The sequence below is a fragment of the Pelodiscus sinensis genome, chromosome 1, assembly GCF_052426305.1.
Source record: "Pelodiscus sinensis isolate ZL-2025 chromosome 1, ASM5242630v1, whole genome shotgun sequence".
In the NCBI taxonomy this organism is placed as follows: domain Eukaryota; kingdom Metazoa; phylum Chordata; order Testudines; family Trionychidae; genus Pelodiscus; species Pelodiscus sinensis.
Window position 1 is genome coordinate 4,312,218 of NC_143052.1, and position 15,490 is coordinate 4,327,707.

Genomic DNA, 15,490 nt, shown 5'->3' on the forward strand with positions numbered 1-15,490 from the left:
GGGCCTGATGACAAAGCTTGGAACCACTGTGCTAGACAGTATTGACTTCCCGCAAATTCTCTAGTCCGGTCTAGAAGGTGCCAGATTGAAGAAAGGTGCCAACCTGTAGACGGTTTTTTTCCTGCTGTGTGTAAGGAGAATTTCAGTTGCTCTGCTGCAGCTGGTCCGGCAGGGGAAACGTGTTCATGTCGTGTCCGAAACGGACTGCACGCCCACCTGACTGTTTCTCTCTCTTGCATTGCAGGGACAGCGTTGGTCCTTGCCCGGCTACCCTTGGAAAAGATAGCAGAGTGCCTCAGTGAATTGTGTGCCGTTCAGGTCATGGCTCTGAAAAAGGTGCGTTTGGGGCGTCACGGTTGCAGGGGTTTTGCCTTGTGATGTACCTGGTTTGGTGATGCCGGTGGGGGATGGGGATTTTCTGTGCGGAGCTTGCGCGTCGCTGTGGCTGCCACGTCCCTAGCATGGATCGGCTTGCTGCTCCGAGCGCTGCAAATAACGCGGGAAAGGCGAGAGCAAGAAGCAGGCTCTGACAACCCAGCCTCTGTGGGCATAGCTGCGGTGCTCACTGAAGTCACTGACTTACCCCAAGGCTGCTTCGGAGAGGCGTGCCGTAGCCGCGCGAGCCGGATTTGCAGAATACAAGGAAGTGCTGAAAGGCCGGGAGCCGATTTGCTGGCAGCCCGAGGGCAGGAAACGTAGCCAGCTGCCGCATTCGTGCCGTTTCACTGTGGGGCCCGTCCCCACGTGTCCCTCCCAGCACGCAGCATGGCGTCTTGCTGAGAGCTGCTTCTGCCGGGATCAGGCTGGAATGGTGCTGCCATCTGGAGTCTCTGTGGACTGCACCACTAGATCGGGGTGGCCAGTCATGTTTGCAGGGGGGGGGGGGCACTTCATGAATTTTTGGCAGTGGTCACAAGCCACCCTCACCCCCTAAAAGGGCGGGGCCTCTGCCGGAAGGGGCGGGGCTGTTCCCTGTTCCCCGGCAGGGAGGGAGGAAACTTACGTGCTCCTCCGCCCCCCAGGCCAATCAGGCAAAGTCTCTCACCCCACCCCGTCAGGGTGCTCAGCAGCTGGCGGTCCCCTCTGGTGCCGCGTGCCTCTGGGGGGGATGGGACGGGGAGGTAGACTCGGCGAGCTCCCCCGTTCCCAGGTCTCCATTGGCCTGGGGGAGGGGAGCAGCAGAGCAGCCCCGAGGCGGATCCTGCCCACCCCTGCTCTAGATGATGGGGGCCAGGAGCCACGTTTTGCTAATCCCAAGATGCCTTTTTGTTTGGAGTCGACTGCAGTGGGGTAAAGGCTAGAGGGGGCTGGGAAGCGAGGGGGGGGGCTAAGTAGGATTGCCTGGGAAGGCCCCGTCCGTACGTCCTTCCTAAAGCTAACTGGGCTGGCGGGCTCCCTGTTAGCTGCGGGAGAGGTGTCTGCAGGCCGTGGGGGGTGAGGCCTGGCTGTCTGGGGGGAGGCGCCGTGGTGGCCGTGCCTTCTCGGAGGGGAGCTCTGCGCGGCTACTCAAATCCCTGCTGGTTTTGCTTCTTTCCCCAGCTGCTGTCTCAGGAGCCGAGCAATGGCCTGTCTTCAGACCCCACCGTGCCCCTAGATCGCCTGGCTGTCATCTTTAGGTAAGAAAGGCAAGACTAGTGCGGGGGGGGGGAGATCCTGCAGGGACTGGCGGGGGTGGGGAGGCCTGCTGGTCTCTAGATCAGCTCCAATTCCCTGCGGCCGCCAGAGGCGCTCATTCCCAGAGTGTAAAACGGACACGTTCTTCACAGGCTTGGCCCGGGGTTATTCCCCGGCGGGTGCTCACGTACCCGGGGTCGGCGTGTTCTCGAAGGCCGGGGTGTTGATTTGCGCAGGTGCCCTGGCGGGTCTGTGCCTCCGACCCGGGCGCTAAAGGGCGAGCCAGACCGACTGTGCCTGCAGTTCTTCCTCACTGCCCGGTGTGCGGAGCTTTGGCTTCCTTCCGTCTCTGGAGAGCCGCCCGCCGCGCTTGTGTGGAGTCCGGCATGGGACTCTGGTTTTCAGCCGAGTTGGATCTCTGGGTAGCAACGTTCCCGCCGTCAGAATGGGCCCCGGACTCGGGGCTCGCACGCTGCGTGGCTGGCCGCCGCGGGCAGCTCGCCTTGCCGCAAGGTGCGCTCTCCCCAGTCCGACCTGTGCGGAGCGGCAACTTGGTCTGAGGGAGAAGGCCAGAAGCCCGGCTGGGGATCCCTGTACCTGGGCCTGACTCAGCAAGGAGTGGGCCTCCCACCTTAGGAGCACAGGAGGGAGCCACCGGAGCTGCGCGAGACTCTGCTCAGCCCACGGCGTGAGCCCTCCCAGGAGCTGACAAGAAGGGACCCGGTCTCAGGGCTCCGTTGGTACCAGACCACGTTCCACCAGCAACAGGGCCTCTGGGGCCAACCAAGTCTCTGCTCTAGGAACTGATGGCACTGGCAGAAAGCAGCCAGAGTCCCAACCGCCAACAGGACGCCGCTGCCTCACCTGGCCGGCGCGCACGGTAACAGACTGGAGGCCTCTGCCTCGCCTGGCAACCGCCAGGACTCCTCTGCCCGGCACGCACGGTAACGCCGACAGGACGCCTCGGCCTCGCCCGCCCGGCACGCACAGTAACGCCGACAGGACGCCTCGGCCTCGCCCGCCCGGCGCGCACGGTAACGCCGACAGGACGCCTCGGCCTCGCCCGCCCGGCACGCACGGTAACGCCGACAGGACGCCTCGGCCTCGCCCGCCCGGCGCGCACGGTAACGCCGCCAAGACGCTTCTGCCTCGCCCGCCTGCTGCGCACGGTAACGCCGCCAACTCGGTTGGTTCAGGCAGGCAGGCCTGCTCTTGCGCCAGGCCGAGCCACCTCTTGCCACATCTCTTCCTGCTCCCCGGTTGCATAAGGTCCTTCCTGCAGGGGGAGAGGGAGGTGCAGACTCTGTCAGGAGAGGCAGCTTATGGGAGGGGTCCGTTCTGTTGCCCAGGCAGCGTTCCCCTCCGGGGGATTGTCACTTCAGCCAATGGATTCCCAATTGGCCGTTCCTTGGGCGTCTGACACCTGAGGAACCGGCAGAGCACGCCTTCCCAGACTAGGGCCCCCCACCCATCTCCTTACCTGCCTCAGATCTGGTAGTGCCCAATGCCATAGGGTCAGCCCCCCATGACCACTGATCAGACACGTGGTTTCATCTGCCCTTACCACACCGCTCGCCTGACTCCATCTTGGTGGCCTGCAGCCGTGGCTCAGAACCGTCCCCGAACGCCCGGGGACTCTTCCCTCCGAAACAGCAGCATCCCTGCTGCGGATGTATCCCCACCGGGCACGCTCGGGCGTCGTCCTCCCACCCTCAGACAAGCCAGTCCCACAGGTGCCTCCCTCTGACGCCGGGGAGCGCCCGTGGGCAGTCGCACAGCCCAGAGCATTGGCACAGACTGAGACACCAGGGTGCCCGGCCGTATTCTGGAGCGTGAAGGCAGCCCACCCCTTTCTCCCTTCGGCTCCCCTCCTCCCTCTTACCCGCTCCCACTTCGGGTCTTACGGAGCGGTCGTCTGGGCAAGACCAGCATCACCCTCGTCTCCCCAGTCATCTCTGCGTGTCACCTCGACTGCCGATCATCGCGGGGCCGGGGAAGGGCAGGATCGGGAGGAGGGGCACAGACTCCAGAAGGTTCAGCTTGGAGCAGGGCTACTCAACTTTGGAAGCCCCGGGGGCCACTGATACAGCACACGCTGAGAGCCACAACGTAAGTGTGGTTGCGTATACATGCAAATATATGCAAATCGCTTCTTTCACACAATACCCAGCACATCGTCCCTGGGGCTGGGAACGCCGACACCCTGTACCCATCTGTCCCGGCCAGCCCGTCTGCTTGCGTCTGTCAGTGCTCACCCCGCCGGGGAGACGCCTCGCCGCTGTGGAGCGTGTTCCCAGTGGAGGCCACGTTCAGAGGAGCCCACCCGCAGGCCGCGTGTTGAGCCCCGCATCAACCCAAACCGCCCCGCCCTGGCTTCGAACCTGCCAAGGGTCCTTGCCACTGATAGAGAAGATCCCCTACAGGATGGTGTGTGGCCGAGTGGAAGCGTCGTCTTCTCTGGGTGCAAGAAACACTTCCACTGCCCAGAAGCTCCGGGTAGCCCCTGTAGGGCGGATTCCCTCAGACCGTGGCCGTTTCCCATCGTTCTTTGGGGGGGGGCGCCTGGCAGCGCTCGGTGCTTACCCCGGAGAGTTGCATTCCTGGTAGCTCCCCCCCACCCGCCAGAGGTGCGGGTGAGCTCGGCACCAGTAGCAGGTCGGCCTTACGCCACGTGCCATGGACGCCGTGTGTTTGCAGCCTGAGCGTGTCCCCCAAGTCGTGTTTTCCCCTGCCCCAGTCAGGCCGCTCAGCTGTCGCTTCCGAAACCCCCCGCGTCTGAGGGAAGGCGACGTCCCCCCCTCGACAAGCCGCTCCCTTTCCCCGCACGAGGGCCCAGCCAGTTGGAACATCTCCCCGGCTCTTCTTCGCTGTCGTGGGACGTTCCCATGGCCCAGCCGCATCTTCTGAGGTCCTTCAGTGGCTCTCCGGCTGTATCGTACGCTGGGCGGCCTGTTCTTCCTCCCCCGCCTGGCGCGAGGGCACACGCCGCTCCGGGAGGTACCTCCGCTCGGCATTGTGCGCATCAGCCCGGAGTCCTCCGCTCAGCCTGCTTTGGGAGAGCAGGCCCTGGAACGGCCCTGTGGCCTGCCTCCTTCCCCCCCACCTCGAGCACTGCTTGTCTGTCCCCTCCCGTGGGGTACGCACGGGGACCACCACTGGGCTACTTACCTCAGAGAAACTGTGTGCTCCCCTCTCTGCCTTCCGCTGCCCACCCTCCGGAATGAGCTGTGGAGAAGGACTTGGGAAGGCTCTGCCCTGGATCTCCTCAGTCGGATAATCGCGGAGACCCAGGGTGCCGGCGTGGACCAGCAGATGCTGGGGGGGCGCACGTGCACGCACCGTGGAATGCTGGGCCGAGAGCCCTCCGGTTGTGGTGAGTGGCATTCGCTGCGGAGCAGAGAGCCGGGGCCGGGGGCTCGTGCGTTCCCCATCTCGACTCCATCACCTCGTGTCTGGTTCAGGTACAGCAGCGGTGACTCCTGGCTGGCGCCCGGTACGCGCTGGGCCTGCAGCCCCAGAGGCGACGCTTGTGACCCCTCTCCTCAGAGATGCTAAATAGATGAACTCCCCCTCCCCTTGCCCCAGGGGCTCGCTCCAGATGTGGGAGGCCTGCGCTGTCCCTGTGCGGGGGCAAAGGGGGGCCCTCGGCGCCAGCCCCTATGAAAAGGCGTCTCACCCTGTGTTGTTCTTCCTAGGCATACCAACCCCATTGTAGAGAACGGCCAGACTCATCCGTGCCAAAAAGTCATCCAGGAGGTAAGTGAGCAGCGGCTGCCCCTCTCTGTGCGCGTCTAGCCAGGAGTCGGGGCGTCCGGAGCCGGTCTCCCATGGCGCAGCTCTGGCTCCGGGCTAGTGAGCCGGCGCGAGCCCCCCGTCCCATCCCTGCTGCCTCCTCCCTGGAATCCGAGCAGAGAGGCTGGAGAGAGCTGCCACGGGCAGGAAGTTGGGCCCAAGAACCAATGGGCTTGTATCCTAGTCACTTGGCCCCTCTGCTTGGCCAAGAGAGGGGTGAAGGCAAACGGGGAGCAAAGCTTCCCAGCCCCGTCTTCACCGAGTGCTTTGAGATCCTTGGCTGACCCGCTCTGAGCGCGTCACCGTCGCTGCAGCCGCAGGACGGGTTCCCTCCGGGCGGTGCCCGTCCCAGGGCCCCGGAGTTGGGGGCGTGCCTGAGGGGCACTTCTGGCCCATAGTTTGGGGCTTACAGGGATGCAGAGCAGGGTTCCCTGGAAGCTGAGCGCTTGTGCAGCTGCTCAGGAGAGCGTTAAATGCCGCCCCGCTGATCAGCCGAGCGCCCACAGCTAAGTTCTGTGTTTGTATCGGTGGTGCACGTTCACAAGTGCCTCGGTGTACGTAAAACATTATTCCGCACATGCATGGGGGAAAACCGGCCCGTGGATGGAAGAGACTCGAGGGATCGTAGACCGTATTTGTGGGGTCCCTCGTGAATACCTGGACCCCTCCCCATTGTCCTTGCTCAGATCTGGCCAGTCCTGTCGGAGACCCTGAACAAACATCGTGCCGATAACCGCATCGTGGAGCGCTGCTGCCGGTGCCTGCGCTTCGCGGTGCGCTGCGTGGGCAAAGGCTCTGCCGCCCTGCTGCAGCCGCTGGTCACGCAGGTGAGCGCCCCTCGGGGATCCGCTCCTCCGGGCGGGGCAGGGAGGGGAATCGGGCAGTGGGTGTCAAAACCTTGGTGCCTAAACCAGGTGCTACCCTGTCCTAGCACCTCCTGCTGGCCCCACACTAAGAACTGCCTCAGAGCCCTGCCCGCCTGGCTACGAGAGCTGCCGTCCAAAGGACGTGGGGGGCGGGGGGGACACTGCCATCGCCCCATGTCCGGGCGACGGAACGGGCGCCTCAGCCTAGGATAAGGCGCCGGCGCCGCTCGTGGCTAGTGCTTTATGGACGCCGGCAACGGGCGCAAGAGAAGAGGAAGCTGGGCTGGCTTCAGGCCTACCCCTGCTGCCATGGAAACCAGGCCTGCTTCTGGGTAGCAGTGGCTAGGAAGGAAGCCCCAGTTCTCTGGGGACAGCTAGGCCCAGGAATAATTAATAATTATAATTAATGGAGATTGCCTGTCTCCTAGAACTGGAAGCCCCCGGTGTAGGTCTCTGTCCGGCAGGAGGCTGCTCCAGTGGGTGCAGCGTATCCGGCGTGAGGGGTCCAGGCTGGGCTGAGGCGGTGGCGACGGCCCCGGGCTCGCTGGCCCCCATAGCGCGAGGGGGGGGGGGGGCTCCTTTAGCCAGCCCAGGGGGTCTCAAACACCATCGTACGGCAATGCCCTTCTGGTGACAAAAACCACGTCATGGCCCCTGGGGGGGGGGCGTCAATGCCTGAGCCCCAGCTCTGAGGGGGAGCGAGCAAAAGCTGAACCTCAAGAGTTTCAGCCCCAGGCAGGGGGCCTATCTCCTGAGCCCCACCACCCAGGGCTTCAGCCCTCGGGTTTGGCTTTGGCCCTGGGAAGTGGGGTTCAGGCTTCAGCCCCGGGCCCCAGCCAGCCTCGGCCCGCCCTGGGGACCCCAAACAAAGCGGAGCCCGGCCCACAGGCGGAGAGCGGCTGGCTGGCGCTTGGCGCCTCCCGTAGCAGAGAGCTGATGTTGGAGGAGCTGGCCCTTTTCGGAGGAGAGGTCACCGGGGGTGGGGAGGCCGGGCAGCCTGGGGCCAGGGCCGGGCCCCTGCCGTAGGCCGCACCTCTCGCGGGGAGTAAGCGGCTGTGTCCTTGGCAGATGGTGAACGTGTACCAGGCGCACCAGCACTCCTGCTTCCTGTACCTCGGCAGCATCCTGGTGGACGAGTACGGGATGGAGGAAGGCTGCCGGCAAGGGCTGCTGGACATGCTGCAGGTGGGTGTTCCCGAGGGCCCGGCCGGCTCAGCCTCCAAGCCCCGCCCCTTCCCGCGTGGCGGCGGCTCTGCGGGCCCCTCTGCTTCTCTCCCGGCGAGTCCACGGGCCTTCGGCTGCGAAGCCGCGGCCGTTCCTGGGAATATTTCCACTTCTCTCCTGGCAAGTCCCCCCTTTCGCAGCCGGGCGGGGAGGGTGAGCGCCCTGCGGCTTTCCCCCGATGCCCTGTGCCTGAGGTGGGCCGTGGTCCCTCCCCGGCCCACCCTGCCAAGAGGAGCGGTGTTTCTCCCCGGCGCAGCGAGGCTTGCTGTGCCGGGCCAAGTGCTGGCCGGAGGGAGGAGCCTGTAACGGCGCGCCCAGCGGGAAGGATTGTGCATCTGCACCTGGAACGTGCCCTCCAGGGCAGCGGGCGCCTGAGCTAGGCACGGTGCCCGGCCCAGGCATGGTGCGCGTTCGAAGCCCGGGGCAAGCGCCGGGCCTGGCTGCGTTCCGCAGGAAGGTCAAGCGAGGCCAATCACCCAGGGAGCGTCCGCCCGTGGCCGAGCTGGCCGTGGGGCAGCCCTCCGCCTCTGCGGCTGACTCTTGGTCTCGGGCACCTGCGGGTGGGTCTTCGGAGCTTCCCTGGGAGCTGGGGCAGGCGTGTCTCTGTGCAGCTCGCCCTGCCCTCCGCGGGGTGGGCTCGCCGGAGGGGGCCGAGGCCAGGGAGCCATTCACCAGCAGATCCCCACAGCCAAAAGCCGCCTCGCTGGATGCTGCCGCTCCCCTCAGCCCAGGCGCATCGTGTGTACGGGCCCGTCCCATGGCAGGCCCCTTGGCTGGAGTCGGGGCACCTGGGTTGGCTCGGCCGTGGGCGAGTCCCTGGCTCGGAGGCAGGGAGACGGATTCCTGCCTCCCTGCGGCTTTGGTCCTGCTTGCCGAGGGATGGGAACCCGCAGCTGCGAGGGCCGCGTACGTGCCCGGGCGCAGGAGCTGGGGCAGGCCGCCGGGCAGCGTGAAACAGCCAGGTCTCTGCTTCTGCCGCTTTGCTGCCGCCGGCTCCGGGAGCTCAGACTACCTGCCGGCTACTCCCACGACAGAGCCTGACTGCACCCCGAAAGCCTGCGAGCAGCCCCTCCCTTCCCCTCACCCGCTTGTCCCCCTTCCTCGGCCTGCACCCCGAGGGCAGTGGCTGGCGGCTAACCCTTCCCTGGCCCCTTCCAGGCGCTGTGCTTGCCCACCTTCCAGCTCCTGGAGCAGCAGAACGGCCTTCAGAACCACCCCGACACCGTGGACGACCTCTTCCGGCTAGCCACCAGGTAACCGCGCCCCGCCCGGACGCCCTGAGCCCTCCCTGCCGCCTCGTGTGGGCTGCCGTGCCCCGGCGGGGGCTGGGCACGTGGGCACGGCTTCCCGGGCCGCTCGAACGGCTCGTCCTCTTCCTTTGGATTTCTAAGCTGGATGAACAGCATGTGCCACCCGCCCCCGCCTCCTGACGTTCATGCTCACAGCCCTGTCTCAGCAGCCCCCCCGCAGTCAGCAACCGCAGCATGTGCCCGACCCCCCCCAGCCCACGCCCGCGCAGGCGCCCTTCTAGCTGCCTGAGGGGCTTGGCGGCCGCACCACACGTCCTTGGGTGGGGGACGGTCGGGGGGTCCAGGCAGCGACCGCGGCGTCGCCGTTGGTCTCCAGCAGGGGGCAGTCCCGCGTGCAGTCAGCCTGCTGGGGCTGGCCGTGGGGCAGGCGGAGTTGGAGGCCCCGGGTGGCAGCGCGAGGGAAGGGGCCGAACACCGAGGCCGCCGTATCCGTGGGGCCGGCCCCGAATCCAGCCCCCGCCGCGAAACCGCCTTCTGGTGGGCCCCCGGCAAACCCGCCTGCTCTCTCTCGCCCTGCCAGGTTCATCCAGCGCAGCCCCATCACCTTGCTCCGCAGCCAGGTGATCATCCACATCCTGCAATGGGCCATCGCCTCCACCGCCCTCGACCACCGGGACGCCAACTGCAGCGTCATGAAATTCCTGCGCGACCTCGTCCACACTGGGGTCGCCAACGACGTGAGTGGTTCCCGGGGGGGTGGAGGGGGGACGTGCGCCCTGCCCAGTCGGCTCCGGGAGGCCGAGCTTTATCCCCCTGTGGGTGGCTTCGATCCGCGTGGCTCTTGGAATTGCCCCTGACCGATGAACCGTTCAGAGCCGGGTTTGGCCTCCCGCCTGCCGACGGGGAGACCTCGCCTGCAGGGCCCAGCGCTGCTGCTGGCGGAACCGCATTGCCAGGAGCTGCCTCGGTCTCCCCATGGCCCTGGGAGGCTGGTTACCGGCTCCCTCTCGGGTCCCGTGCCACAAAAAGCCGGGGCTGTTGCTCGTCCGCCCTTCCGCCTGCACGTCGGTCAGTGCGGCAAGTCCTGCCTCGACAGGCGCGGGGAGCTGGGAAGGGCCCCCGGGGCAGGCGGGCGCCTGGGCTGGGCTCACCAGGCCCCTCTTCCCCCCGCAGCACGAGGAGGACTTTGAACTCCGGAAGGAGCTCATCGGGCAGGTGATGAACCAGCTGGGCCAGCAGCTCGTAAGCCAGCTGCTGCACACGTGCTGTTTCTGCCTGCCGCCCTACACCCTGCCCGACGTCGCCGAGGTGCTCTGGGAGATCATGCAGGTCGACAGGCCGGTAAGGTTGCCCAGGGGGGCGGCCAGGGAGGGAGCAAACCACAAAGGTCCATTCCACCAGCTGCATGTTCGTGAGACGCCCCAGGGCGCTGGCCGTGCTCAGCCTGCGCCGCGCCGCCCTACCGAGCTGGGCACCCGTCCAAGCGGGGTCCGGGCAGGGGCAGGGTTGGGTAGCACCTTGGACTGCTTCCTGCGGGCTGTCCTGACCAACACGCACCCCCGAGACGGACAAGGAAGTCTCTGCTGGCGGTGCCGTCTGTGACGCTGGCCTGCTGGCCGAGCCACGGCGTGGTCTGGAGCTTCTCCCTTCCTCCCGCTCCAGACGTTCTGCCGCTGGCTGGAGAATTCACTGAAGGGTTTACCAAAGGAAACGTCGGGGGGAGCCATCCAAGTGACGCACAAACAACTCACAGACTTTCACAAGCAGGTGACTAGGTGAGTGACCTCGGGGGTGTTCAGAGGGGTTCCCGTGAGTCAGCCCCACGGCCCTGTCCCGGGCGAGCCCCGGCCTCTTGGAAACATAAGAACAGCCAGACTGGGTCAGACCAAGGGCCTGTCTCACCCAGCGTCCTGCCTGCCCACAGTGGCCAGTGCCAGGTGCCCCAGAGGGAGGGGACACAACAGGAAATCCTCCAGTGATCCCTCCTGTCGTCCGTTTCCAGACACACAGAGGCTAGGGACATCTTTCCCACCCATCCTGGCTAACAGCCATTGATGGACCATGAATCTATCTAGCTCTTTTTTTGAACCCTGTTAAAGTCCTGGTCTTCACAACATCCTCCAGCGAGGAGTTCCACAGGTTGACTGTGCACCACATGAAGGAAAACTTCCTTTTGTTTGTTTTAAACCTGCTGCCTACTCATTTCATGTGGTGACCCCTAGTTCTGAAGTTACGGGAACAAGTAAATAACCTTTTTTTTTTATTCACTTTCTCCACACCAGTTATGATTTTATAGCCCTCTGTCATATCCCCCTTAGCCTCCTCTTTTCCAAGCTGAAAAGTCCCCGTCTTTTCAATCTCTCCTCATATGGGACCCGTTCCAAATCCTGAATCATTTCTGTTGCCCTTTTCTAATGTCGAGATCTTTTTGGAGATGAGGTGAACGCATCTGTAAGCAGGATTCAAGCTGTGGGCGTCCCATGCGTGTACCGAGGCAGTAAGATGTTCTCTGTCTTATTCTCAGTCCCATTCGGTTGTCATAGCCTCGGCCTCTAAGGCCAGCAGGGACCGTGGTCGCCCAGTCTGACCTCTGGCCGGGTTGCCGACCTCCTCGGATCCTGCTTTAAAAGTTTTACGTTCCAGAGACTCCTCCATTTACTCTAGTTGAAATCCACCTGTGCCCCGTGCAGCTGAGGAAACCCCAAGGTCCCTGCCAATCGAACCGGGCTGGGGAGGGGCTGTTGTTCTGCAGTGTCCCTTAAAGGGAATTGGCGTGGCCACCAAAGCCAGCCCCCCCGGAGTCCTCCGTGGTTCTTGTGACGGGTGCAGACTGTCTCCGGAGAGCCCCGAGTTGGATCGAAACTCTCCCCTGTTATGTAACGCGTTAACTGTCCCCTTAGGATAACCCCACCCCCACTGCCAGCCCCTGCACCACGTCACTCACCGGGACGCCAAGTAAAAGCCCCAGATGGCGCAGCGTGTGCCAAAGGGGAAACACTTCCAAATGGCCCTGCCCTCTCCACACGCCCCTTGCGCCTGCCGAGAAAGTCTGCCCTTCCCTTGGGAGCCTGCACTGCCAGGGTGGGACCTGGGGGGTTCCCGGGCTGGCCCCACGGCGGGCCCTGGGCTGGTCAGTCGGCCAGGGCGGGGGCAGGGCGCTCCAAGGATCGAGGCCTGGGCCTGGCGCTTGAGGGGCTGACTCAGTGGGAGCTGTGAGTGTGCAGCCCCCCTGAAAATAACGTCTCCCCGGATGTCCGTGTTTGGAAGCGCTGGCCCAGCTGAGAACACGCCTGCAGGTGGCTTGTGCGTGGGGCTCCCGTTACCTCAAGCCGCGGAGGGGTCCAATCTGGTCGGGCCAGCCGGGAGGAACTGAGAAGGGCAGCACAGATGAGTGAGGGGGCCGAGCGGCTGCCGTAGGAGGGGAGACTGGGGCTGTTCTGCGACGAGTCGGGGTTGTGCTAGAGGAGCTGTACAATCATGAATGGTGCAGAAAAAGCGAATGAGTTACCCTCTCCCACAATTAAAAATGAGGTCACCCGATGGACTGAATAGGCAGCAGGTTTCATGCGAACAAGAGGAAGTGTACTTTTGCCATGCCATTAACCTGTGGAACTCATTGCCACAGGATGTGCAATGAAAGGGAACAGTTCAAAAACGAGCTAGATAAGGTCCTGAAAGACAGGCCCACCCGTGGCTCTTAACTAAGGTGGTTGGGGTGGAACCCCGTGCTCTGGGTGACCCGAACTATCTGACTGCCAGATGCTGGGAGGGGAAGATGATGGAGCTCTGCAAAGGTCTCTTCTCAGTGTCCTGGCCACTGTCAGAGCCCGGATAGTGGGCTAAGTGGACCTGTCTGGCCGTTCTTGTGTGCTTCCCCTTCTGCTGCCCACGCTGCGCCCGGAGGGGTTCTTTGCCTCCTGTGCAAAGAACGGGATTGTTACGTGCCCCTCACCGTGGCCTCTGGCTGTTCTGTTACTGTATGTGCTGCCACTTATCAAGCCCTCTGGTTCCTTAGCGCCTTCATCCCCTCCCACACGGGACCTGTGGCCTGGTGGACCTTGCCCCTCCCCCCCCTCATTTCCCTGCAGGGGGGCTCACAGCCCCTCCCCAGGCAGTCGGAGGGAGCCAGCATGGTCACAGCACAGGGCAGGTTTCTGATTCTAGCACCAGCACTTCCCCGGGCGGGCGGGCGGGCTGTACGCAGGGGGCGCCTTGGCAGCACAGTGGGACTCGGTTTCCCAGCGGAGAACCGGCTTGGGACTTTCCATCGCCTCTCGCTGAGTCCATGCAGCGTATCACGGGGGGAGGGGACCCGCGAGGAGCTGGGAGACTGGCTGCCGGGCTCTGGGTCCGGCCAAGACTCCTTCCCCACTGGGCTTCCATTGGCTTCCCCCAGGCTGCCCCTCACCCTCCCAGGCTCACCGCCGTCTGCTCTGCCCGTGGCTCGGCCGCTCCCATGTGACAGGCTGGCGGCTTTGCCCCGGGAGTTGTGTTGCAGGGAGGTCCCAGCCTGCTCCTCACCCAGCTCTTTCACACCCTCCGAAAGCGCCAGCCTGGCTCCCTCGGTCAGAAATTCAGCCCCAGGTCCTGCCTCCCCGGGCCTCTTCCTGCCACCGCCGGGTCACCAAGTCCCCTTCAGACTAGGGATGTAAGCGGCTAGTCCCGCGACTAGTCGCTTCCCCCCGCAGCAAGGGGGGGAGCAGGAGCCAGGGATGGGGGAGGGGGCCAGCTTAAAAGCAGGTTCCCCCCAGCACCGGGGTCGCGGGAACAGCTGATTCCCGACTCCCACCGGGTCTCCCGCTGCGCTTCAGCCTTTGAAATGGATTAGGAGCTGGCAGGCTGACACAGCAGAGGGGCAGCTGGGAATTAGCTGAGCAGAGCTGCAGTGGGGTTAGCTCCCGGCTCCGGGCACATCAACTACTCGGAGGAACTAGTTGATTAAACTGCACTTACCCTGCCTACTTCAGACCCGGGCCCGTGAGCCCTGGCCCAAAGGCCCCGCTGGAAAAGGACGAACTGGGGGTTCTGAATGGGATCCGGCAGCCCCGACGTGGGCACCGCAGCAGGGCCTGAATCAGCCTGTAAGGGTGTCTGGAGCGAGAGGGACTCGTGCTTGGGACGGCGAAGCAGGTTCCTCACCGCCCTCATGCCAGCCCCTGGTCCTAGGCCGGGACCACCAGCTGCAGCCCCCCAGAGCTGCACGCAGGCCGGCCGAGCGTTGAGCCCTGCTCGCTGTGGCGGGAAATCAGCGGCAGCTGCTCGCCGGGGCCGCGTGCGGCCTTGTGTCGGGGGCAGGCAGGTGCCTTCTGTGGGAGGTAAAAGAGGGAAACTGACGTCCTGTAGCATCTCCCGCTTCTGGCCCAGCTCGGCCTGCCCCTAACCACTGCCCTTCTCTTTCAGTGCGGAGGAATGTAAACAAGTGTGCTGGGCCCTGAGGGACTTCACCCGGTTGTTTCGATAGCTCGTGCGCCCGCGCTGTGCCTGTCTCCCAGGTGAGTAGCTCCCTGCCGGGCGGGCGCCCCGCAGCACGGGCCTGCGGCCTGACGCGCCCGGGACCTCGCCCACGACTGGGGTGAGAGGCTGGTCGAGTGCAAACGTCCAAAAGCCTCGACCTGCGAAGTTCTGTGCGACCCGCCCCGATCCCACCCCGAACGCTGGCGAACGGGCTGTGGCACAGGTCACCGAAGGGGGAGCCACCTCTGGCGTGCGCTGTCCAATTCACCGCCAGGAACAACGTCCCGCACCTTGAAATCCGGTCTGTTGTGTGCTTTTACCCTCTGCAGATCTCAGCGCGTCTCCGACGGAGGGTCCCGACCCAGACGGGCGTGGCAGGGGGCTCACCGGGTTGTTGGGGGGGGGGGTGTCACCTTATTGCCACCCTTCCTTCTGCGCTGCTGCCTTCGGAGCTGGGCGGCCGGAGAGCGTTGGCTGCTGGCCGAGGACCCAGCTCTACAGGCAGCAGCGCAGAAGGAAGGGTGGCAGTACCCTCGCAAGCCATCCTTCCTTCTGCGCTACTGCCCGTGCAGGCGGGGCTCCCGGCCAGCAGCCGCTGCTCGCCAGCAGCCCAGCTCTGAAGACAGCACCGCCCCTACAATAATCTTGTGACCGTCCCCCCTGCCCTACACCCACCACTTTTTCGGGGGCAAGTCCCTACAATTACAGGACCATGGATTTTCAGGTTAAAATAGCTGAAATGATATGTCTGATTTTTAAAATCCTCTGGCCATGTATTTGGTAGCCATGAGCCCGGGGCTAATAGATCAAACGATGCCGGACTCGTGAGGCTATTTCCTGTCTGCCGTCTCAGGGGACCACCCTCGCCGGAAGCCAGAGCCGTGGGTGCGGGCTGGCGCAAGGCAGGGGATCTAACCAGAGGACTGCACGCAATGCAGCCCTCCTGACTTAGAGCAGCTCAAATAGTCCCTCCCCTCTTGGCACCCCCAGCTGGTAGCTTTAGCATGTACATTATCTGTTCCAGGCACAAAGGGCCAGGGACTGTTCGGAGTAATGGGGCTTTCACATCAGGGCTACGAGTTCAGATTCAGTCCCAGTGCAGGAGTCGTGCAGACCAATATTCCCCTATTGTGTTCCTTCCGTGTGTGGGATAAATTTTGTTTTGTGCACAGAGGCATGTGCAGATGTGCACCACCAATAGAAATACACCCTGCTGGCGGTGGGCGCTCTGCTCATCAGCTGGTTGGCACCTGAATATCTTCTGGGCAGCCCCCCAAACGCTCTGGTCCA

The 15,490-nt window shown here is 64.2% G+C and overlaps 1 protein-coding gene across 1 annotated transcript in view; it reads left to right on the plus strand.

The window, feature by feature from the left end:
- TNPO3 (transportin 3) overlaps nt 1–15,490 on the plus strand; it is a 75,944-nt gene that overhangs the window by 58,156 nt on the left and 2,298 nt on the right. Inside the window, exons 13-22 of the mRNA XM_075924792.2 lie at nt 245–336; nt 1,540–1,616; nt 5,310–5,370; nt 6,093–6,233; nt 7,341–7,457; nt 8,655–8,749; nt 9,327–9,483; nt 9,920–10,087; nt 10,409–10,521; nt 14,147–14,238. Coding sequence (XP_075780907.2) covers nt 245–336; nt 1,540–1,616; nt 5,310–5,370; nt 6,093–6,233; nt 7,341–7,457; nt 8,655–8,749; nt 9,327–9,483; nt 9,920–10,087; nt 10,409–10,521; nt 14,147–14,207 — 1,082 coding nt within the window. The 3' untranslated portion in view covers nt 14,208–14,238. The remainder of the gene's footprint in view (nt 1–244; nt 337–1,539; nt 1,617–5,309; nt 5,371–6,092; nt 6,234–7,340; nt 7,458–8,654; nt 8,750–9,326; nt 9,484–9,919; nt 10,088–10,408; nt 10,522–14,146; nt 14,239–15,490) is intronic.